Source organism: Myotis daubentonii, chromosome 1 (genome assembly GCF_963259705.1).
Source record: "Myotis daubentonii chromosome 1, mMyoDau2.1, whole genome shotgun sequence".
In the NCBI taxonomy this organism is placed as follows: Eukaryota; Metazoa; Chordata; class Mammalia; order Chiroptera; family Vespertilionidae; genus Myotis; species Myotis daubentonii.
The window spans coordinates 203,123,567-203,149,304 of NC_081840.1; the positions used below are offsets into that span (position 1 = coordinate 203,123,567).

General features: G+C 38.6%; 1 protein-coding gene across 13 annotated transcripts in view; it reads left to right on the plus strand.

The window, feature by feature from the left end:
* Positions 1 to 25,738, plus strand: part of FRYL (FRY like transcription coactivator) — a 240,071-nt gene that overhangs the window by 109,201 nt on the left and 105,132 nt on the right. For all 13 annotated transcript variants that reach the window (XM_059671738.1, XM_059671683.1, XM_059671711.1 and 10 more), the window contains 6 exons: positions 135 to 231; positions 12,996 to 13,075; positions 13,450 to 13,530; positions 18,305 to 18,473; positions 18,758 to 18,850; positions 25,163 to 25,261. In XM_059671738.1, the coding sequence (XP_059527721.1) occupies positions 135 to 231; positions 12,996 to 13,075; positions 13,450 to 13,530; positions 18,305 to 18,473; positions 18,758 to 18,850; positions 25,163 to 25,261 (619 nt within the window). The remainder of the gene's footprint in view (positions 1 to 134; positions 232 to 12,995; positions 13,076 to 13,449; positions 13,531 to 18,304; positions 18,474 to 18,757; positions 18,851 to 25,162; positions 25,262 to 25,738) is intronic.

Genomic DNA, 25,738 nt, shown 5'->3' on the forward strand with positions numbered 1-25,738 from the left:
AGTTACTAGGAAAACTTGTATGTTGTGGAACACCATCCATATTGGGAACTCAGTGAATAATTTGAACTAGTAGCCAATATCTATTTTAAAACTTACATTCTTCGTGCAGTCCTAACTTGGGCTTCTTGTTTCAGGGATGACCAGCAACGTGAAAGAGATTATCTTCTTGAAAGGAGAGACTTAGCAGTAGATTTCATTTTTTGTTTAGTTTTAGTTGAAGTTCTAAAGCAGGTAAGTGCTGTTATTTCCGTAAAGTTGTTATTTCTGAAAAGTCTGTTTTTCTTATTTTGCCTTGATGTTTCAGTTACCTTATTTAGGATGTATTGTCTAAAATTCTGGCCCGCATAGACTGCATTCCTATAATTTAATTATACCTGTTTCAGTTGCCTGAGGCCTTCCTTTCCTGTACCTGTCACTTCGTTTCTTTTATGTTTGTATGCCATCCAAGACATGAAGTCATGTTAGCAAAATGGAGCTGAATAGAAATTTGTGTTACAAATGGGCCTTTAGCTGCAAATGTAGTATGCCTGTCATTCACCTACTTCATCTTTTTTTACTTCCACTTTCAAAGAATTTCTTTCTCTAAGCCCTCAAGCCTGTATTTCAACATGTAATAATTGTGCAGTAATAGTTGAGGGATGGGGATGATTTGACAAGGGTAAGACTGAGTTGGCAAAGATGATCCATAGATTTCCAGCCATGCACATTGTAGTATTTGGGAAAAATTTAGGAACTCTAAAAGAAAAATTATATTTTGCATATTACATGTTTGGACAAGGAGTTGTCTATGTTATGTAAAATCAAATAGAAGATAAAATGTGATAATGAACAGGAAATGAAAGATATAAAAATTGATAGGCTGTTTTTTTGACATAGCCAATATAAAAATAATTGGATTGTATAATCATTTATACTTTGCCTTTGTTTTTTTTTATAATGTCTGTGCAAAGACATTATAAATCTGAACATCTGAACATCTGAAATCTGCAAATAATTAAAAATCTGTAAAATGAATAAATGAGTTAGTCACAGATAAAATCACTTTAATTTGTACCCATCCTAAAGGTTTTTAGTGAATGTGGGATAGAAATTTCTTCTGGGAGTTGTGCTGACAAGCCAGATTTCCTTTTTGTGACCTCCCAGTTGAGCTGGGATCGTAAGACCCTGAGGTAACTAGGGATAAGAGGAGCCCTGGCCACACAGCATGAGTGGGCTTTACTGGGGCTCGTTGTGGTTGATCCCTAGCCTCATGTGTGCTAATGTAGCTCATTTAAGTGGTTTGGTAACCAGCATCTGCACTTCTGTGCTTAGTTAAACTGTATAGGGCTTCTCCTTCCAGCAGTGGAAACCCCATACTCCCTGCACTGACCTTCAGGACTGATCTGTCTCCTCTGTGTCTTTTCGCCTTTGTTTCCCATGACATTCTCCTACTCAGCAATCAGTCTCTTGCCTCATCTAAAAGCTCTCCCTGATTGCACTGGCTTCAGAACAACACAAGGACAACCCCCTGGAGTTGTCTTTCTCCTCTCCTCCTTCTTTCTTTGTCTTTTTCCCTCCTCATCATCTTCATCCTCTTTCTCCTCCATCTACTTCTCCAAAATAATCCAGATAGCTCTTCCGGTAGAAGAAAAGTTAGGGTCTGTAAACGTAAGGACATTCTTTCAGTGGGCTCAGTTTTCCACTTCCACAAAATCCTTTCCGATCCTTGGTTCACATGGACTCAAAATATGAGAAAGGGAAATACAGTGGCTCTGACAGCTAATCTTTGTTTTTGGTATGTCACTACATTCTTTCAACCTATTGTTCCCTTTTCACTTTCCCATGTCTCTCTTTTACCATTATCCTCAGACTTTCATTCAAATGCACCCATCAGAGGGTAAAATACATCACTAAGAATATAGATACACTGTATTTAAGATCTTATAGAGGGTTTTTTTTTCTTTCCTAGTAAAAGGCATCTTTTTAGCTTCTTAAAAACTACAGGAAATGAAGTAAAAATCAATACAACTTTCTGAAATCTCATGACAAACTAACCCAATTTTCTTCACTGTCAAACTGATGTAAGATTTAATAGATCCAGAGAGCAATCAATGTACTAGATCTTGAATTTAATAAGACTTTTACTTTGTCCCACATAATATACACATATTAAAATGTGATTTAGACAGTCCCAAGAGCATTGAAGTATTGATACATGGATGGTTCGGTCTTAAGGAGGGGTAAATATTGGAAATTATTTGTTTCTTGAGTAATCTGTCATGTCTTCAGTGATAATCGCACATATTTAGAACTCTTCATAATGCATAAAGACTCTATGTCCTTCGTATCAGCTGGTCACTCTAATAAATTCTGGGAGATAGTCATGGCAGGTGTTTTCATCCCAGCCATGTCATTTACTTGCTGTGTAACTTGACAAGTTATTACCCAGAAACTCTTTCTCCTCTTTGAAGGAGGGATGATATTTACCATGTTTTGTAGAATCATGAGAATTAAATACAATAATTTCTGGGACATGGAAAGTGCCCAGTAAATGTTATCTGCTATTTTCATTTTATAGGTGAAGAAATGTTCTTAGTTGTAGGGACTTACTGAAGATTATAAACCTAGTTCACTTTTTTACTCCAAGTTTTCTCCCTTTAATAATAAAATTAAATTGTTGGTAAAATCAGAGATGTGACATGGTTGGGTGAAATGACCAGCATCTTGTACAATTAAAGTTTTAATCATAACATGTTAGATGAAGAATTAAGTTAGCTAAATGTGATGAAATTAGTGTGATTCAATTCACTGTGGGAACAAAATGAACTCAAGATATAGATAAGTAATTACATTTTTCTAAAAAAGAGGAATAGTTTTGGGGTCAGGGCTGACTGCAAATGTTACTGTTAGTACAGGGGCTTTAAAATCCACAATGAAAGTATGATTAAACAGCAATGTAGTGTTTAGCAAGTTTGAAGCAGTTTTCTTTTTATGTTGAATTTTAGTCAGATGTATTTATTCATTGAAACAAACAAGAAGATTGGGAAACCAGGTTGGTGAGTCATTTCAAGCCCTTGCCTTAGTTTTATCAGTGCTGTTGAGAATTATCAGAAGGTGGAGTAGTCCTTCAGTATTTTCAGATTTAACAGTACCATTTTAGATGTTGATAAGCAGCTCTCGATGTTATGGGGTCATTTGTAATTTTTCAGAAGCATGAATTTATTCTCCTTTATGCTGAGAACTGGTCTCTTAGGTAATGAGTGAGTCTCGTTGATGCCCCAGCATACATATCTTAACCTAGTTTTGTTGTTTTTCACTTTCCTGATGTGATAAAAGCATTAAATTTTGGGAGGTGGTGGTGGGAATAGCCTTGGACTAAAACATGGGCATTCTCTAGGATGTATGCTTCTTGAATGCTCAGGTAGAATTAGTGCTGCTTCTAAAGTCATGCAAATGGCAAAGATTTGAAAAATTCTTGACATTAAAGATGGGAATATTATTCCATTTGGGGTGATTTATTTTATTTTATTTTTTACTATTGAAAATAAGGGGAGAAATAGATAGTTCAAAAATGTCTGATAATGTTCATTCTTCATATAGAATTTTTAGAGATTGTGCTCCCCACTAAATTAAAGATATATTTCTTCTTTCACTTCTGTTTCTCTTCTAATATGAAAACGATAGCAGTTTTCTTCTCATTTTTTTTCATTTATTTAAAGCATTTTTTGTATATCAGACTGGGCCCACAGTATATTCTAGAGAAGTACACACCAACTTCAGAACTTCAGTTCCCTCACCTGAAAACTAGGGGACAAATATCTACCTTGTAAGGCTATTGTAGTAAATATTGTAAATAATCTAACCTTTCACAAAGACACATACAGAGGATTGATGGTGGCAGTAGTAGGGCACTAATAAAGAGTATGCAACGTGACTAAGTAGTGTCCCCAGCTGCCATTGTTAGCCTTAGCACATAACTGGAGCAAATAAAGACTGTTCAGGAGGAATTACAGGTTTAAGTCCCCTTGTGTTCTGTATCTCTGGCCTAGAGCACACCACACACCACTGTGAAGAAATCAGTGTATAAAACCATAACAGTGCAGTTAGTGGAGCACAAAAGTTGAGTCATGTGAAATGCGGTGTTGCATCATTGCAAGGTCAGGGAAATGTTTTGGGCCAGCCTGGCCTGTTGATTAGCGCTGTCCATTCTGGAGTAAGTTCTGGGAGTCAGGCACTTGATCCAAACATAGTCCGTCACCTAGCGGTGATGTCTGCTCTGTCCTCACTGCCCATGGGGTCATCACAGGACTGACTGGGAGCTACACAGAGGACCACAGCCGTGAGCCCAGTAACTTCTTTTGTTGGCCACTCCAGGGAAGATGAGGCTGGAGAACACATCTGTCTCCCTGCTTCCCTGGTTGGCTCTGGTTTCTTGCCATTTTGTCTCCTCTACTAGGCCTTGTCCTCAATATCCAGTTCCTTCGTCTCCCCTACATTCCCAGAGGTAAGAATTTAGGCCTGGTTCCTTTTAGAGAAGGGTGGGAAAGGTGAGAGGACAAGAATCAGTCTCCAGTGTGATACACCAGATTTTGCATTCTCTCAGGGCCAGTAAGTATAGTGTTCTGCTCTGTTATCTGTAATTTACAGGTAAGGGAGTAGAAACTTCTGCGAGGATACATAACTAGTGAAAAGAGAAATCTTGGTTTGATTAGACTAACCCAGTAGTCGGCAAACTCATTAGTCAACAGAGCCAAATATCAATAGTACAACGATTGAAATTTCTTTTGAGAGCCAAATTTTTTAAACTTAAACTATATAGGTAGGTACATTGTTATTAACTTAATTAAGGTACTCCTAAGGCTTAGGAAGAGCCACACTCAAGGGGCCAAAGAGCCTCATGTGGCTCGCGAGCCGCAGTTTGCCGACCATGGGACTGACCCAATATCCATGGTCTTTCTATGCTTTTATCATTCCAATGAAGAAAACGTTTTCATTTATTGTGTAATGGTTTGGTTATACTTTATCTGTAATAAACTGAACAGCTTAGTGTGGATTTGAGGGAGCACTTTGGGGATACTGTTTTTAGTTCTTAATTTGAGATAGATTGTGTGGTCCTAAAAAGGGGTTCTTGGGTACCAAGTAAAAGATTGCCGTGCCTCTAATAGTTGGTCAGCCAATATCTGGAAATTCCTGTATCAATAAGATTTGATTGTTTTACTTTCATAATGTTTGCCTGTTAGAGGTTTAAAAGCCTCTTGTAACTATCCAGTCAATCATAGAATCCTAGTTAAGTATCCGTAATGCTAGAGAAGTCCTGGGTTAACATTTCAGTTTACCTATGTGGGACCAAGGTCAATAAGACTCTTCTTCCAACGTATTTGAGTTCTTGAACTTTGTCATGCAGAATAAATTCAGTTTCTGCCCCATTGTTAACATGGGATTTAAATATCCCAGCTTCCACGAAGTAATGAATGAAAAGTTCATGTCGTTCCTGTATCAGGTTACTCTTTCTTTCTTTCTTTCTTTCTTTCTTTCTTTCTTTCTTTCTTTCTTTCTTTCTTTCTTTCTTTCTTTCTTTCTTTCTTTCTTTCTTTCTTTCTTTCTTTCTTTTTTTCTTTCTTTCTTTCTTTTTTTCTTTCTCTCTCTCTCTCTCTCTCGTTCTCTCTTCCTCCCTCCCTCCCTCCCTCCCTCCCTCCCTCCCTCCCTCCCTCCCTCCCTGCCGGGGTCCAACCCCAGCAGGTCCAGGGGTCCCCAAAGGCATAGACGGAGTCGGCGAAGAAGGAAGGACACGGAGACAGTGTTCAGTTGATCAGCAGCCTAGCCAGGATCTCCAGCCAGGATCTCCAGCCAAGTTCTGGTCTGGATCTCCAGAGAGGTTCTGCTTTGGATCTCCAGCGAGGTTCTGTAGCCATGTTCCCTCGCTAGGTTCTTCAGCCAGGTTCTGTCCAGGTTCTCCAGCCAGGTTCAGTCACCAGGTTCTAGTCAGGTTCAGTCCAGGATCTTTTGCCATGTTCTCTCCAGCAAAGTTCTTCTGTCTGTACGTTCTGTGTAGGTTCTGTCTGTAGGTTCTCTCTTGTAAGTTCTGTGTTCTAAGTTCTGTGTTCTAAGCTCTGTCTCTTTCTGTCTTGTTACATCTGTATTTATACCAGTTGATTCAATCCTATCAATCTCCACCACAAAGGCTAGGGCGTTTCTTATCTTCATTCCAGGGAGTAAAGATTACCCGCCTGGCACTTAGTTGAGGGGTTTTATTCCCTCCCTAACTTCAGGGGAAAATCCCTACCTGGGGATTCAACCTTTCTCGGAGAGGTGACCCCGGTTAAAACACAGCGCCAAGAAGGTGAGCAAACATATTAAGAACCGTATGCCATAAATGCCAGGTCCCTTGAAACAGCAAGGATGGACCGGCTCCCGGCACCTCCCTCCCTCCCTCCCTCCCTCCCTCCCTCCCTCCCTCCTTTCTTCCTTTCCTTTCCTTTCCTTTCCCTTTCCCTTCCCCTTTCCTTTCCCTTTCCCTTCCCCTTCCCCTTCCCCTTCCCCTTCCCCTTCCCTTTCCCTTTCCCTTTCCCTTTCCCTTTCCCTTTCCTTGTTAAAAGTATTACTAAGTACATATGTCTCCTTTTTCCCCCATCAACCCCTCCCTGCCCACTCCCACCCCCCAGGCCATCAGGTTACTTTTAAAATGTTCTCTGAGACCTAGAAAGGTAGAGTTCAGATTTCAGCTGCTTCCTCCCTTAATCCCTATTTGATTTTGGGATGGGGCAGTATAAGAATCCCCCTCATCATGCATTTTCTTCCCGTTGGATTCCAGGTACAGGCCCTTGGGACAGTCGCAGTTTCTAGGAAATGAGATAAATGGGCTTTCTCAGCCTCCTCTGGTCCACAGTAAGCACTTAGCCACGATGAGGCTCTAGGATAGCCGTCCGGCCTGCAGTGAAGGTTCCCCAGGAGCCTTCGAAAGCCGTGTCAGTTGCCATGCCTCCCTCTGCTTGGGACAGCAGTGTAGAAGTTGTGTCAGTGTTCTCAGTGTTGTCAGAATTTAGTCACGGTCTCATTGAGATGAATAAATGGAAGTGAATACTTGTTAGAAATCTTGTCCCTCATTACTATTTGCGTGATTACTCTTATCTAATGTCTCTCTCATATTTACTAGTGTAGAATTAGTTCCTGGTCATTATTCAGGACGAAGTGTAATCCCCTCCTAATAGACTCCTGGTTTACCTTTGTAAGGAATGCACTGTCTTCGTTTTAAATAGCTCTCTTTCAAGCCCTCAAGAAGCATTCTGACCATCTCTGAGGAATTAGAATTCTTTACTATATTTTCCCCAGTCTATTTTTTTGCTTTCTTGGTTTTATTTAATATTCGATTACAATTTCATCCTATTACTGAGGTGTTCTGGAATCTGTATTGTTAAAAATTATCAGCAAATCAAATGTAGAATTCCTATGTGTTTTGTTTTAATTGGACCCCAGGCCCACAGAATTGGATAAATTGTAATCCTGGTTAAAGACACGCTGTTGTCGTTGCTCTCTGCGTGGCTGTTCATGTTTGTTGGTTTACAATATAATGGTCCCTCTGAGAACTAGACTGCTATCTACAGTCTAAAGCCTAATTATGTGACTCTCCTAGTTCATTCACTCCCTGGCTATTCCCTTTTCAGTAACTGATTTTTATGTTAATATATTCCCTTAACTTTAAAAATGTTTTGATACATGTTTGGATAATATATTAAAGTTTTGCTGTTTTGGGACTTTCTAAAAAATTGTATCATTGTTTATTGTCCTCTGGGACTTTTTTCCCCACTCCACATTATATGACTAAGATTCATCCATGAAGTGTGTAGTTATACGTCATTGAAGTGTGTAGTTATACGTCACTGTTTGCCGGGAGCCGGTCCATCCTTGCTGTTTCAAGGGACCTGGCATATATGGCATACGGTTCTTAATATGTTTGCTCACCTTCTTGGCGCTGTGTTTTAACCAAAGTCACCTCTCCGAGAAAGGTTGAATCCCCAGGTAGGGATTTTCCCCTGAAGTTAGGGAGGGAATAAAACACCTCAACTAAGTGCCAGGCGGGTAATTAATCCCTTTAACTACGAACAATCATGCTTAAACTACATAATCTTTTCTCCCTGGAATGGAGATAAGAAACGCCCTAACCTTTGTAATAGAGATTGATAGGATTGAATCAACTGGTATAAATACAGTTGTAACAAGACAGAAACACTCAGAACTTAGAACAGAATCAAGAAGACAGAATTTAGAACACAGAACTAGAGACAGAAGAACTTCGCTGGAGAGAGCATGCCTGAGGATCCTGGAGAGGGACTGGCCTCAGAGCCTAGAGACAGAGCCTAGCGGGAGAACATGGCAAGGGATCCTGGACTGAACCTGACTACAGAGATTGCCAGGAGAACCTGACTGGAACCTGGACACTGAACCTGACTGGAGAGCCTGGACAGAACCTGGCTGGAGAACCTAGCGAGGGAACATGGCTACAGAACCTCGCTGGAGATCCGAAGCAGAACCTCTCTGGAGATCCGGGCTAGAGATCCTGGCTAGGCTGCTGATCAACTGAACGCTGTCTCCGTGTCATTCCTTCTTCGCCGACTCCGTCCACACCTTTGGGGACCCCTGGACCCGCTGGGGCAGGACCCCGGCATCTGGCGCCCGAACAGGGACCCCTAGGTAAGCGCCCCGCACTCGGGACGGATAGGACTCCACCGTAGGAAGAGGGTGGATAGTCTTTGCCCCACAATCGGGACGGATCAGACTCCACCATAGGAAGAGGGTGGATAGTCTTCGCCGACTCCGTCCACACCTTTGGGAACCCCTGGAACAGGATTCCCCTAGGTAAGCCCCTCTCCCCCATTGAGAACCCCCACACTCGGGACGGATCAGACTCCACCGTAGGAAGAGGGTAGATAGTCTTCGCCGAATCCGTCCACACCTTTGGGAACCCCTGGAACAGGATTCCCTTAGGTAAGCCCCCCCCCATTGAGAACCCCACACTCGGGACGGATAGGACTCCACCAGGGTGCTACAGACCCCCCTATAGAGGATAAGTAGGGTAAGAAGGTGGATAGTACAGAACTTAGATTGAGAAGATGTGCCATACTGAGTCCAAAGAAAGAAGACTCTGTATTGATTCTTAGATTGAGAAGATGTGCCATACTGAGTCCAAAGAAAGAAGACTCTGTATTGATCTTTAGATTAAGAAGATGTGCCATACTGAGTCTAAAGAAAAAAGACTCCGTATTGATCTTTTAACATATATGCTTGTTAGCAGAGGAATTAAGGTTACTCCCAGTCAGACAGAACATTTTATACAAGAAATACGTCCATGCTTTTCTGAGGAAGGAAAGGTGCCGGAAAGGTAAATGTAGAGGCATGGGAGAAGGTAGGCCCAAGGAGCCTTATCCTTAACCCCACTGCAGCCTTTCCACCCCGGGAAAGTGCAGGATTGGCAAGCTCTCCCTGGGGTGATAGATCAGGACTCAGGTAATAGCAGAAAGCGCCAATCCTACTCTTAAAATGGATACAAGAGAGCGTTTCAGTTTTTTCTTTTTAATGCTTGCTTTTAAAAAATAAAAAAGGGGGAATTTGCCGGGAGCCGGTCCATCCTTGCTGTTTCAAGGGACCTGGCATATATGGCATACGGTTCTTAATATGTTTGCTCACCTTCTTGGCGCTGTGTTTTAACCAAAGTCACCTCTCCGAGAAAGGTTGAATCCCCAGGTAGGGATTTTCCCCTGAAGTTAGGGAGGGAATAAAACCCCTCAACTAAGTGCCAGGCGGGTAATTAATCCCTTTAACTACGAACAATCATGCTTAAACTACATAATCTTTTCTCCCTGGAATGGAGATAAGAAACGCCCTAACCTTTGTAATAGAGATTGATAGGATTGAATCAACTGGTATAAATACAGTTGTAACAAGACAGAAACACTCAGAACTTAGAACAGAATCAAGAAGACAGAATTTAGAACACAGAACTAGAGACAGAAGAACTTCGCTGGAGAGAGCATGCCTGAGGATCCTGGAGAGGGACTGGCCTCAGAGCCTAGAGACAGAGCCTAGCGGGAGAACATGGCAAGGGATCCTGGACTGAACCTGACTACAGAGATTGCCAGGAGAACCTGACTGGAACCTGGACACTGAACCTGACTGGAGAGCCTGGACAGAACCTGGCTGGAGAACCTAGCGAGGGAACATGGCTACAGAACCTCGCTGGAGATCCGAAGCAGAACCTCTCTGGAGATCCGGGCTAGAGATCCTGGCTAGGCTGCTGATCAACTGAACGCTGTCTCCGTGTCATTCCTTCTTCGCCGACTCCGTCCACACCTTTGGGGACCCCTGGACCCGCTGGGGCAGGACCCCGGCAACTGTTGATTAGCACTGTCCATTCTGGAGTAAGTTCTGGGAGTCAGAACTTACTTTTTTTTTTTTTTTTTTTTGAGAATTGAAGGGTTCTTTTTATTGAACATTTAGGCTCGAAAGAATCTTTGTACGAGTTCACTCTTCTCAACCTTTTCACCGCGTCATGATTATGTTTTCAATTCTGTAATCTAACAGAAGGCTCCAATATTATGGTGTCCAGCCCACCAATCATGAACCAGAAAAGTAATGTCATCATCAACCATTGACCTCAGTTCTTTTTTGTAAAAATTCACTAAGCCTGCAATAGTGCCTACTAGGTAACAAACACCCTGCCAGGTGCTTTATGAATATTAACTCATTGAATTCATTTAATCTCCATAGCAAACCTACAATGTTGGCAGTACTATTATTCTCATTTGTAGTACTCTATGAGGTCATGTATTGGTTCCCTGAGGTTGTAGAATTAAGTTATCACAGGTTTGGTGGCTAAGAAAACAGAAATTTATTCTCTCATGGTTCTGGAGGCCAGAGTCTGAAATCAAGGTGTTGGCAAGGCCTCTCCAGCCAGAGGCTCTCAGCATTGTTTCCTTAACCGTGTAATTGCTAGTGTGGTGAAGCGCCATCCTCTTAGGTTTAATACCCGGGGCCCTGCAAATTCAGCTGATAAGTGGCAGATTAACAGGAGAAAAGGCCCTCCTAGAAAAGAAGTCAAGAGCCAAAGAAGGGTTAGACATGAAAAATTACTTTATCAAAGTGCAAAATACATTGTGGAGAAGTGACAGGACAAAGGAAAAGGGTTTGGCTGTTGGGGTGGTAAATGGTGGGAAGGTAAATATATGGGGAAAACCAGTGGTAGATAAGGGCTAGTTAGTAAGGTTTGTTTGTGCAGACCCATCTCAGTGCCAACTTTCTGTTTCCAGTGGCCATGGTTCTTCTACTCTCCTTGGTATTGGAAAGGGGAAGGGAGACTGCTTTTAGCCAGAAAGAGGGAGAATTGAGAGCTTTTCCTGCATCTTCTCAGCATGATACAATTTTTTGAGTTGCCTTCAGCTCAAAATAATCCTTATGCCAACCTGCCGTATTTCGTAGTGGCAAACATTGATCCTCTTCAGTAGGTCCCACCCTGCGTAAATAATTGATTTAAACTTCCACCGGCAATGTACATGAAACCTCATTGATTTACATTATCTCTACTATTTGGCTTTGTCAGACTCAATTTTTTTCCCCATCGAATTGGTGTAAAATGATACCTTGTGCATTTTCCCCCCACCTTATTACTAATGAAATCAAGCATCTCTTCATATGATTGTTCTCATAGGACCAAGTATATAACAGAGGGCAAAACAGGCAGTTGTAAAACTTTGCTGAAAGTCTTTAAAGAGATGGAAAGATATTCCGTGTAAATGCATAAGAATACAGTTATCCCCAAATTGATCGAAAGGTTCATTGCAATTCCAGTAATCTTATAGTTATTGTGGAACTTGAAAAGATGACTGTAAATTGAATGTGGAAGAACAATAGGCCAGGGATAGTCAAAACATTTCTGAAAAAGATGGAGGGTGAGGCTTGTAGTACAATACATCCAAACTTATTAAATAAGTAAGACAGCCTAATAATAATACAGCCTGATTTTAGGACAGACACGTTAAATTGATAGAGAGCTCAGAAACAGACCCACACATGAATAGAATTAGAGTCTGTCAGTGGTGACTTGTATAATCTTTGACCCAGCAGTTCCTCTTTTTGAACTCTTTCTCATGGGACTATACAAATCTATAATGTTGACTGCACAAGATGTTTATTGTAAAACATACATATTGACTATAGACATTCTGGGCTGAAATGTTCATTAATAGAGAGCTCATTAAATAAATTACATATACTGAATATTTTATGGCTATTAAAAAATAACAAGGAAGAACTCTAAGTACTGACATGGAAAGATGCGTTGTTCTGTTAAGTAAAAATAAAATGTGTGTGTGTGTGTGTGCGCGCGCACGCGCGCGTGTGTGTGTGTGTGTGTAGAAAAAGTGTGCAAGGCTATATGCCAAGTTTTTAATAGTGATTATATTTGGGGAAAGGGCAGAGATTTTAAATATTTATTTTACAGATTAGGAACTAACATGTAGTTTTTAAAGAACTAAACAAAACAGACATTTAAATGACAAATTTCTAATACTAATAAAGCCATAAATACTAGTAGGTTAAAATTGTTGGAAAAGTTGTCCTTCTTGGTTACTGTTATGATAGGAAATCAGGCTATCTGAAGTGCGGTGCTGGCTCCGTCAAAGGTTGCTGATCTATAGCTGTTGCAGAGTTACACACGGGAAATGTATGTGTAACTTTCTGACAATAACAATTGCAGTAACAACAACAATAGCTTTCCCCCTTCGTAGTCCATTGTTCAGTGATTCATGATTTTGAAGCTAATAATCATAAGTTTAGAGTTTGTGAAATTAGATATTCAACTAAATTAAAAAAAATACTTTTTTAGGAAAAAGGAAGATTGACAGATTAGTAATAGATCATATCGTGAAAATTAAAATTGACTATTGGTTTAATTTGTTGAAATAAGACTACTCATAAAAGACTTCTAGCCTGTTTAGCTCTTACTCACTTGATCTTTTTTGTTCTAGATTCCTGTTCATCCTGTGCCTGATCCCTTAGTTCATGAAGTTCTAAACTTGGCTTTCAAGCACTTTAAACATAAGGAAGGGTAAGTGAAATACTAACTCGGGATTGTTGCTTTTCTCTGTGGGTTTATACTGCTTAACTATACTTTAAACGCTCATCGATAACTTGTTTTTAGCATTCAAAGCAATTATTTTTTTTAATCCACACTACATACATATAGAAATTATTTTTGTAAAAATAATTCTAAAACTGATTGGATTTATAAGAATTAGAAGGCTAAATGTCACAGCAAATTAAAATCTAGAGATAGGAAAATATTTGTGTGGATTTTATTATCCTATAAATGAATTTTCAGAGAAAATTCTACAATATCTAATAAGAAATTTTGAGATATATTCAGAGAGTTTGTAAAAAAAAAATGTAATAAATAATGCATTTGTTCTCTTCTTATTTCAGGTATTCGGGAACCAACACTGGGAATGTGCATATTATTGCAGATTTATATGCAGAGGTGATAGGGGTTCTTACCCAATCAAAGTAAGTTTCACTGATTTCGATATGCTTTTTGTTTTGGAATGCTTCATTACTAATATAGTTGACACTGACAGTTTAAAACCTACTGTATTTTTCATAGAATTCAGTTTCATCTTTTATTACTAAGCTGCTCTGTTCCTCAGAGGATTTTAAAGTAGCACCCATAGGGGAGAAACCAAGATGGCAGCATAGGTAAACACCGGAAATTGCTGCCTCGCACAACCACTTCAAAAATACAACTAAAAGACAAAACGGACATCATCCAGAACCACAGGAAGGCTGGCTGAGTGGAAATTATACAACTAGAAGGAAAGAGAAAAGCACACTGAGACTCAGAGGAGGTGCGGAAGTAAAGTGCACAGGTACGGACGCGCACCCCGAAAGGGCTGGCAGCTGAGGATGCGGCACATGTGGAAAGGGCTGGAAACTGAGGACACGGTTGTCTTTTTCAATCGGGAGGGAGTCTCAAGCTCCCGACTGCTCTGAACTCCAGTTCCCGGTGAGTCTCTGGGGACCCAGACTCATGCGGGGAGAGGCTGGACTGTCTGGCATCAGGCTGCTTTCTCTGAGAGGTGCTTGCAGCAATTGCTGGGATGCTGAAACTTGGGGCCTCTTAGGGTAGGACTGGGGAGCAGCCATAGCTGTTTGCTCTGCCCTATTGATCCCCTGAGACCCTGCCCCACCAAAGCTGTGTGCAGAGGCTTTTGCATATGAAGGGCCTGGCCCTTTGCAACCTGAAAATTACCTAACAAACTGCAGCTGAGTCAGAGAGACCCAGAACTTCCAAAAGAAGGCCCAAGGCCCCACAGCAGCTTGCATTGCTTCACAGCTGGGCCTCACCTGGGCACCTCCAAACCCCAAACAAAGAAGAGGAATCTCTCCCTAGCTCCTGCTGAGTAGCCTCAGGCAGAGGCTAAATTAACACCTCCTTAGAGACCCAAGAGCCAGTGTACCCAGTGGTCAGAGTGGGACCATCCAGATTACAACAACTCAGATCCATAAGGGACACATTCAGGGGCCAGACTCATTTAGCACCAAAGCCCCACTGAAGCAAGTCTTGCCCCAGAAGAGTATCTCCAGTTCATAAGTTCTCCCACTGCACACACAGCTGATTATCACAGCCAATTGGCCTGGAGGTCAATTCCTCCCAGTGATACCTACAACAATCAAGCCTTAACTACAATAAGACTATGCACAAAGCCCACAAAGGGGTGCACCAAGAGTGTCCACCTCAGGTAATTGGGGAGGCTGAGCTACTGGGCCCTATAGGACACCTAACACAGAAAGCCACTCTATCAACACAGGGAAGCATAAAAAATACAGAGACAAAGAAACAGGTCACAAATGACAGAAATGGAGGAAAGCAAACTACTGGATATAGAGTTCAAAACCATACTATTAAGGTTTTTCAAGAATTTTCTAGAAACTGCCAATAAATTTAGTGAGACCCTCAAGAAATCTAGTGAAACTGCCGATAAATTTAGTGAGACCCTCGAGGTTATGAAAAAGGACCAACTAGAAATTAAGCATACACTGACTTAAATGAAAGATATTATGCAGAGTTCCAACAGCAGACTAGAGGATCGCAAGAATCAAGTCAAAGATTTGAAATACGAAGAAGCAAAAATCACCCAACCGGAAAAACAAAAAGAAAAAAGAATCCAAAAATATGAAGATAGTGTAAGGAGCCTCTGGGACAACTTCAAGCGTACCAACATCTGAATTATGGGGGTGCCAGAAGAAGAGAGAGAGCAAGATATTGAAAACCTATTTGAAAAAATAATGACAGAAAACTTCCCCTTCCTGGTGAAAGAAATAAACTTACAAGTCCAGAAAGCGCAGAGAACCCCAAACAAAAGGAATCCAAAGAGGACCACACCAAGACACATCATAATTAAAATGCCAAGAGCAAAGGACAAAGAGAGAATCTTAAAAGCAGCAAGAGAAAGAAACTCAGTTACCTACAAGGGAGTACCCATACGACTGTCAGCTGATTTCTCAACAGAAACTATGCAAGCCAGAAGAGAGTGGCAAGAAATATTCAAAGTGATGAATGCCAAGAACCTACAACCAAGATTACTTTATCCAGCAAAGCTATCATTCAGAATTGAAGGTCAGATAAACAGCTTCACAGATAAGGAAAAGCTAAAGGAGTTCATCACCACCAAACCAGTATTATATGAAATGCTGAAAGATATCCTTTAAGAAGAGGAAGAAGAAGAAAAAGGTAAAGATACAAATTATGAACAACAAATACACATCTATCAACAAGTGAATCTAAAAATCAAGTGAATAAATAATCTGATGAACAGAATAAACTGGTGAATATAATAGAATCAGGAGCATAGAGAGGGAGTGGACTGACTATTCTCTGGCGGGGTGGGGGAGGGGGAGGGATGTGGGGGTGTGGGAAGAGACTGGACAAAAATTGTATACCTGTGGATGAGAACAGTGGGTGGCAGGGGTAAGGGCAGAGGGTGGGGTGGGAACCAGGTGGAGGAGAGCTATGGGGGGGAAAAAGAGGAACAACTGTAATAATCTGAACAATAAAGATTTAAATTAAAAAAAATAAGTAAAGTAGCACCCATATTTTAATTTCACAACGTGTTTTCATTTTAGGTTTTTCCCCCATAAATTCTGAATTGAGGAAGTCAGAAATTGCCAGAAATAGTCAGGACATTACCTTATTTCCTACTTTTAACAATTCTGTAAGAAGCATTTTTTTTTTATCTTTCTTTTAAAAGTCTTTACAGAGCTAATAATTACTTTTAATACTTTCCAGTTGAGTGCTTTTATTTCCAAGATATCAATGCAATCCCTTTATTCTAATCACCTTATTTTTTTTAATACTAAACAGAGTTTTGAATAGATAAAAGGGATACTTAAAAGGAAAGGTAAAAGATACCAGATTATTTTATGAAGTGTTATTCGTCAGGAGTTACACTCATTGAGCTCTCTTGAACCATCATTATAATAAACACTAAAAAGCTGTTTGTCTTTAGTATTTGTGTTTGCTCTAAGTAAAAAGTATCAATTCAGATTTTTGTGGATGTCATTTAAAGAGTCTTTGGCTCTGAAATCATTATATAAAAACTTTTCTAAATTCTAAGAAGGCAAGTATTGTTAATATTTAATAGTTTAGATTTTAATATTAAGTAATGTATTTTATTTAGCATATTTTTCATCCTTTGTAACACATCGGGCACCCTTGCATAACCAGTGCTATAGAACTTAGAACATAGTTTGAGAGTTTTATGTGATTTGGACATAGATAATAATATCTTAATATGTCACTTATATTTAATCAGTAACGAATCCCTGTCTCGGGAATTATAAGCACAAAAACATGGACACAAGCAATGGTGTATTTATTTTATGGCATGGTAGTTCATGATTTTTTTTTTATCTAAATGAATTTCTGTCAGGAATACAGGTTAGAAATTCTAAGTAATACATTAGCAAGTTGAATCTAGAAGAACTTACATGACCGCTAAGTTAATTCCAGGATGGTAAAGATTATAAATCCAAGTGGCCAGTGAAATGATGCTGACCCTGGTCACGTAGAGCAGTGGTGAGGTGATGAGCGTGAAAGAAAGGGAGCATGGAGCCACAGTAGGTTAGGCTGGTCAAACTGACAGTTGAGGTGGGGAGGAGCGGGGGGTGTGGGGGGAGACCAGTAGAGTGAGAAAGGGAGGGGAGAAAGGGAAGGGCTGGGAGGTATATTACAATCTTGCCTATGCATTTCCTTTGATTGTAGTGATTAACAATTATTCTGAGAAATTTAATTTAAAAAAAAACACCCAACCCTTGGATTCTCATCTTATTGCAATATTAAGGTATTTATTCACTTTCTATATATTTTTTATAAAACACAAAAGAATATTTGAATGGAAAATGATATTGTATTTTCCAAGGGTCAAATAGAAATAAATGCTGTACTTTCTATCATGTGTCCATATTTCATTAATATATGTGTGAGTGTGTGTGTGTGTGTGTGTGTGTGTGTATATTTTTTTTTTTCCTCACTATAGTCAGTGACCATTGGAAAAGTTTACTTCATTTTTCATTTCATTTTTCAGGAACTGGTTTCCCCCAAGAAACAGTAATAGTAAAATCTTTGATTGTTTTCTAATATATGAAGGGGGAAAATGAAGTATTATTGATTAATAAGCTGCTAGATATCTTTTTCCAGTGTAAGCAAAGGAAAATTTGGTAGCCTTAACAATTGTGGTCATGTGACGCCAGGACGGTGCTCACATTTTGAACACGTTTTGATTCTCTAGCTCATGCAGATTGTGAGCTCTGTGTCCTCCCACTCTTGTTCAGTTTTTCTGCAGTGCAGTGAAATAGGAGTTTTAAGTGATAGTTAATAGTCACAATCAATTGGTTTACCTCTTTGAATAAATTTGTAATCTCCAGTCCACTCTCCATACAACTCAAATGGCAGACTTTATAAGAAGGACTTTATAGAAATTGGCTCTCTGATATTTATGGGGAAGTTTTATGGGTGGGTTATTTGATCTTATTTTTATTATGGTTATTAATTATTAAGTGGTAATGGTGCTATATCAATGATGATATAGGAATTAAAAAATCCAATTATTCCTCTTTAAGAAACTTCTGATATTAAAATAAATGAACAGGAAATTTAGAATAACAAAAATTTTTGTCTTCCTATCTATGCTTTTCTGGCAATTTTGATGAGGGCAGAGAAAGGAGATGATGTAGGAAATTAGTGTTTTTAACAAGTGAAATTATGTATCTGTGTGTATTAAAGGTTTCAGGCTGTGAGGAAGAAGTTTATGACGGAATTAAAAGAACTGCGACTGAAGGAACAAAGTCCACATGTGGTACAGAGTGTCATCAGCTTAATAATGGGAATGAAATTTTTCCGAGTGAAGATGTATCCTGTAGAAGATTTTGAAGCATCATTTCAGTTTATGCAGGTGATTTACTTCATCAGTTGCAGAGATTTAGCCTAACAATGACTTTTCTTGCTCTTCATGACTTTTAAAAAGAAACAATGTAGATATATTAATGACATCGTTATTAATTTCTTATTCCAATTGTTGAATTTTCACAAGTATAAATTAATTTTCTTTTTTAAGTTAAGTATGTTTTGACCATAGCTTTTTTATATAATTGCAGAATGTTTACAAAATTATCGTGATATTAAAAATTATTTAATCTTTCTCTTTTGTTAACCTAATGTGTTCCCCCCATCCCCCAGGAATGTGCTCAGTACTTCTTAGAAGTAAAAGATAAAGATATAAAACATGCACTTGCCGGTTTATTTGTGGAGATTCTCATCCCTGTAGCTGCTGTAAGTATTTTTTATTTTTATATTATATCTTAAACGTACCTTTTTACTAAAGAAGTTGCTACATGAAATATTCTTACTTTCTGGTAACCTAATAGACAATGAGGTGGAAATTTGGAATATAACATGGGCATAGGGAAAAGGATTATTAGAGCAGAAGAGCATCCATCAGTCTTTTAATTAAAAGAACCAGCCCTCAAGATCCAGAGACTGTTAGGAGTGCAGAGCATTTGCAACCTAGCAGGAGTGTGGCCTCAAGGCGCTCAGTGTAGCACACTGCATTTCATCATGGCCCTTGCTCCATACAGAATCACAGCCATTTCAGTAGCCTCTGAAGAATTTAAAGTACTGTGACATACATCCTAGAATTTACCAGACTGTCTTGATTTTGTAAGTTCTGTTCTACAGATTGCTGTGACATTCATCATACCTATCAAAATTTGTACTCTGAATTGTTTAGAAAATAATGATCGCAGTAACTTCTAGGGAAGCACATTGATAGAAACTTTTCTTGGTGTAAATGTAGAGTGTTACTCAAAACTAATTTTGCAGTTACTGGTAATGAAATATCAATATTAATGGAATTTATAGCATACTATAAATAGATTTTTTTTGTTTTCTGGTCTCCATCCCTACCCCACTCAGTTTTTCGGTGTGGAATGTAATATTCCACTCATTTTCAATGTACTACATATTGTTGTATAATTGACTTTTATATATACACATATATATTATTTTATTTTTAAAAGATTTATGAAGGTGAAATTGACATACAATAAACCACACACATTTAAAGTGTACAATTTGACATATATACATATATACATTGTATAATTGACTTTTATATATACACATATAATTTTATTTTTAAAAGATTTATGAAGGTGAAATTGACATACAATAAACCACACACATTTAAAGTGTACAATTTGACATATATACATATATGTATATATGTATATATGTGTGTGTGTGTGTGTATGTATGTACTAGGATATATATGTATCTGAAAAACTGTCCCCACACTCAAGATGATGTACATATCTATCACTCTCTTCGAAGTTTTCTGGCGTTCCTTTTTAATCCCCACTCTTGCTCACCCCACTTGTTCTCAAGCAACCAGTGATTTCTTTCAGTTTCAGTTCATTAGTTTTGGATTTCCTAGAATTTTGTATTAATGGAATCTCACAGTACAAACTCTTTTTCTGACTTCTTTCAGTCTGCATAATTACTTTGCAGTCCAAGTATGTTGTAGAATAGATCAGTAGTTTACTGCTTTTTCATTGTTGAGCAGTATTTCATGGTATGTCTACCACAGTTTGGTTATGTGTTTACCTGTTTTTGGACCTTTGGGTTGTTTCCGGTTTTTAGCTGCTACAAGCAAAGCTGCTGTGAACACTCATATACAAGTCTTTGTATGAACATTTGCTTTTCTTTCCTTTGGGTAAAAACCTCGGAGTGGAATTGCTGGACCAAGTGATAGTTATAGGTTTAACTCTTCAAGAAATTGCCAAACTGTTACAAAGTGGTTGTACCATTTTGCATTCCCATGAGCAGTATGTGAGAGTTCCAGTTCCTCCACATCTTCAGCAACACTTACTCCGGCCAGTCCTTTTCATTTTCGCCATTACTTAGGCGTGTCGTGGTATCTCATTCTGGTTTTTAATTTGCATCTCCATAATGACTAATGCTTTTGAGCATCTTTTCCTATCTTCATTTGTCATTCATGTATTTTCTTTGACAAAATGTCTGTTGAAATCTTTTTTCGCATTTTTGTATTGGATTGTTTTCGGATTGAGCTTTGAGACATATATTTTTAAAATGTGGATATAAGTATTTTATCAGATGTATGCTCTGTGAATATTTTCTTCTAGTTCATGATTTGTGCTTTCATTCTCTTAACTATGTCTTTGAAAAAGAAGTTTTTTTATTTTGATGAGATCTGATTTATCAGTGTGTTCTTTTATAAATTAAACTTTCATATTATACCTAACAAGTCTTTGACTAACACAAAGTCAGTAAGGTTTCTCCTATATTTTAAATTTAAGATTTACTTTTAGGTTAGTGATCCATTTTGAGTTAATTTTTATATGGTAAGAGGATTGAATTTTATTTTGTTTAATTTTTTGTTTTGTTTTTGTTCCAACAAAATTTGTCCATTTGTTGACAAGACAATTCTTGTCAAGTGCTTTGTCTAAAAAATGAATTGACTCTATATGCTTCAGTGTGTTTCTGACTCTGTTCTGTTCCAATGACCTATGTGTATGTTCTTATAATAATAGTATACTATCTTAATTCCTGTAGTAAGTTAGAGGCAGGCAGTGTACATCTTCCAACTTTATGCTTTTTCAAAGTTATTTTGGCTATTTTAGGTTCATTGTAGATGTGGAATCTAATGAACAAAATAAGCTGACAAAATAGAAACTGAGGCATGGATACATGGAACAGACTGACAGAGGTCAGGGGGGCGGGAGGAGGGAGACTGGATGAAAGAACGTGAAGGGATTAGCCAAAAAACATATATCCATAGCACGTGGACACCGACAACAGTGTGGTCATAGACAAAGGAAAAGGGGTGGAAGTAGGTGGAGGTGGGCAAGGAGGGGAGAAATGGGGATGGAAGGAGACTTTGCTTGGGGCAATGGCTGCACGAAGTAGTGTGCAGATAATGTTTTATTGAGTTATACCCTTGAAACCTGTATAATTTTGCCAACTAATATCACCCCAATAAATGCAATTAAAATTTTTAAAAAATTTAGAGTCACTTAGTCAATTAAAAATAATGCTGGTATTTGAATTGGGATTTCTTTATATTAATAAATGGTAGGACAGACATCTTAATATTGATTCTTGTGATTCATGAGCATAGCAACTTTCTTCTTTGACTTAGGTCTTTATTTTCTCTCAACAATGTTTTGTAATTTTCAGTGTATAGATCTTGAGTATATTTTGTTAAATTTATCCTAGGCATTTCTTATTTTTGTGCTATCGTAAATGCCATTGTTTTAAGATTTCATTTTCCAGGTGTTCAAAATACTTTTCAGTGCTTATATTTTATTTCATTTTTGCCTTATTGCACTGGCTAGCATTTTTCAGTACAATGATTAAAAAAAAAAATGAGAGCAGACATCCTTACCTCTTTTCACATTTTAGGGGTAAAGTCGCCAGTCTTACCAATAGGTATGATGTGACTTACAGGTTTTTCATAAATGCCTTTTATCATATTGAGGAAATTTATTTTCATTTCTAGTTTATGAAGAGTTGGTTATTTTTCAGGAAAGAATAAATGTTGGAATTTGTTAAATATCCCCCATCCTTGTCTGTTGAAATAATCAGATGGTTTTTCTTTTTTGTTTGATAATATATTGAACTATATGAATTGTTGAGTCAACATTACATTCTTGGGGTGAAACTCTTGATCATGATAAGACTTTTTTATATTGTTAGGTTTTATTTGATAAGGTTTCTTATTGAGAATTTTTGTACCTATCTGTGTTCCTGGGGCTCTTGGTCTGTGGTTTTCTTTTTTTAGTATCAAGATAATTTATGTAGGAAGAGTTTGTGCAGAATTGGCTTTCAGTCTTTCTTTGGAATTGGATGGAATATATTAATACATCCACTTAATCTGGAATTTTCCTTGTGGGAACCTTTTTAACTACCAAATGACTTTCTTCAAAAGACAGGTTTTCTCAGACTACGTTTTCTTGAGTGAGCTTTCAGAGCTTTCTGAGGTGTTTATTCATTTCTAAGGGAATTATCAAATTTATTGGTATCAGGTTGGTCAGCTTTATACTATATACTATACACTTTATACTATTGTATCTGTAGTGATCACTTTCATTCCAAATAGTGCTAAGTTTTGACTTTCCTTCTTTTTTCCTAGTCTCTCTGGCTAGTACTTTATTAATTTTTTTGATCTTCCCAAAGAACTAGTTTTTGGCTTTATTGATGTTCTCTGTTTTTCAGTTTCTATTTCATTGATTTCTGCTTGGATTTTTATTATTTCCTTTCTTCTACTTTGGTTTTAATTTGCACTTTTTGTTTGTTTTTTTGTTTCTTAGGGTAGAAGCTGAGATCCTGCATATCTTTCCCTTTTTTTCTAATATAAGCATTTAATGCTATATATTTCCCTCTAAGTAGTTCTAAAGTGGCAGATCACAAATTTTGATACCTTGTGTTTTCATTTTCATAAAGGTCAAAATACTTTTTAATGCTCTTTGTGAAATCCATAGGTAATTTAGAGGCATATTATTTTGTTTCTGAACATTTGGGGATTTTCCCAGAGATCTTTAAGTTATTCATTTTTAATGTGTGGTTAGAGAACATACTTTGTATGGCTCAAATCCCATTAAATGCATTGACATTTGTTTTGGGGCCAGGGTATCATCTATCTTAATGAATGTTCATGTGCACTTGCAAAGACTGTACGTACTGCTGTCGTTGGATGGGAGCGTTCTATAAATATTAATTAGGTTGATAGTATTATTTGTCTATGATAACCTTGCTGATGTCCTGCCTACTACTTCTAGCAATTATTGAGTGAGGAGTACTGAAGTCTCTGACTGTAACTAAGTGTAGATTTGTCAGTTTCTCTTTGCGCTCTGTCAATTTTTGCTTTGTATATGTTTAAGCTCTGTTATTCAGCACATACATGGTCAGAATTGTGATATCCTCTTAAATGGGCACCTTTATCATTTTGAAATAACCCTATTGTGAAGATTTTTTAAATGCATACAAACATAATTTATAGCTTTGCAAAGTAGTTAGAGTCAGATAGCTTCCCATCCCCACCTCAGTTTTTGGCCGTGTGAATTAGGTTCATTCTATCAAAAAGAAAACAGACTAGTTAATAAAACCATGGCAGCTTGAGGCTGTTATCATTAGTACAAGTACTCTGATTTCTCTCCTTAGAAATGGTTTCCATTGCTACTTATCCACGCCATTTGTCATTTGTGCTTCCTCCTTGTTTTAAAATGTGTGGGAGTTTTTTTTGCCAGCTGTTTAACTTGGGTTAGGTTACAGTTTTTAACGTAATCCATCAAACGGAGCCAGTTGTACAAAGCAAGATGCTTGACAATGCCCCATTATTACTGAGTTGCCTAATTCTTCTTTTATGCCATGTTTCTTTCTGTGGTTTATTAGTTTGCTAGGGCAGCCCTAACAAAGTACACACACTAGGTGGCTTAACCAACAAAAAGGTATTGTCTCACAGGGACTCTGTTCCGTGCCCCTTGCCAAGCTTCTGGTGTTTACTGACAATCTGTGGCATTCCCTGGCTTCTAGAAGCCTCACCCCAATCTCTGCTTTCATGTTCACATGCTGTTCTCCTCATGTGCATGTCTGTGTCCAAATTTTCCCCACTTTAAGGACACCAGTCATGTTAGATTAGCTGCTACCCCCAATATGACCACCGTCACTCTAACTCATAACAACTGCCTCTGAACATAGAGCCACTTCTGCCTGGAACATTCTTGCCTCACTAAATACCTCCTCCCCTCCCCCCTTCACCTGGCTGGACTCTCCTCATTCATTTATTATGGGTATTGAGTGCTTTCTGCGTGCGGGGGCCTCGTGTATGCACAGGGGATACAGTGATCAAGGTAGGAAAGACTCATTGCTCCTATAGAGTTTAGTTCTGAGGAAAACACAATGAACTCATGTAAAATATGTAGTATGCAGATGGTGGAAAGTACTACGGAGAAATGGAAAACAGGGTAGAGAATCACCAAGATGGTAAGGGAGTTGAAAGGTGGCAGTTGAACAGCAGCTAAAGGGATGAGGGAGTGAGACATGCTGTACTGGGGGGAAGAGCTTAGGCAGAAGGAACAAGGACAGACGTCCTGAAGCCAGAGCACGCATGATGTGTTTGAGGAACAGCAGGAAGCCAGCTAGTGCGGCTGGATCCCACTGCTGGGGGCAGGAGAGCGGGAGATAAGGCCAGAGTGGTTACATGGGAAGCTGTTGCAATATTTCAGGTAAGAGATGTTGGATTCAGCTTAGGTGTATCTTGTGTAACTTTTCCCTAGGGGCCCCCTCTGACTGCTTCAAGACCACAGAGAGTTTCAGTTTCCTCTTACAGCATCTGGTAGACCACCTGTTCACTGGCCTGCATTCTCCGCTTGTGCTCTCAGGGCAGGGACCAAGTTTATCTTATTTACTTAACATTTGGTCCGTTGGCACGTTATGGTACTGTACTTGCATGAGCTCCTCAGTGAGGTATTAACCAATTCCAAACCTTACAGAAAGTTCTTGTAGTTTGAACCCACGTTTGTAACCATTTTCTTACTTGTTGCCATTTTCTATCTTTTTACCTAGGCTGTTAAAAATGAAGTGAATGTTCCCTGTTTGAAAAATTTTGTGGAGATGCTTTATCAGACTACTTTTGAACTGAGCTCCAGAAAGAAGCATTCATTGGTATTAAGAACCATTTCAAATATTTACATATTTAATTAGGGGGCTCTTAGTACTTGTTTTATGAAGTCAGTGGAGATTTAAGAGAATTGTAAAAAGTGAAATTGTCATGTATCCAAAGTGTAAAATAAGGCAAATTTTATATATTTTCTCCTCTTTTAAAAAATTTCTGTTCATGATTTTGCTAGCTCTGTATTTGATAGGTTAGTCAGACTTCATTCTAGGTTTTCACCTGGCTTGACAGGTGCTTTAAAGTATGTGTTATAATAAGGGAAAGGTTGAATGTACTCTTGTATTAAACTACAAATTCCTTTATTTTACATGATAATAAAATAGCATCTTTTGCATTCAAAGTTTCCCCCCCACACACATAACCACCCATTTCATGTAACTTTGAGGGATTCCTCTGAATTTTCATGCAACTTGGGGAAAGTTTGGAGACTTGGACAAATACTTGGCCACTTACGGTAGAGATAGTGA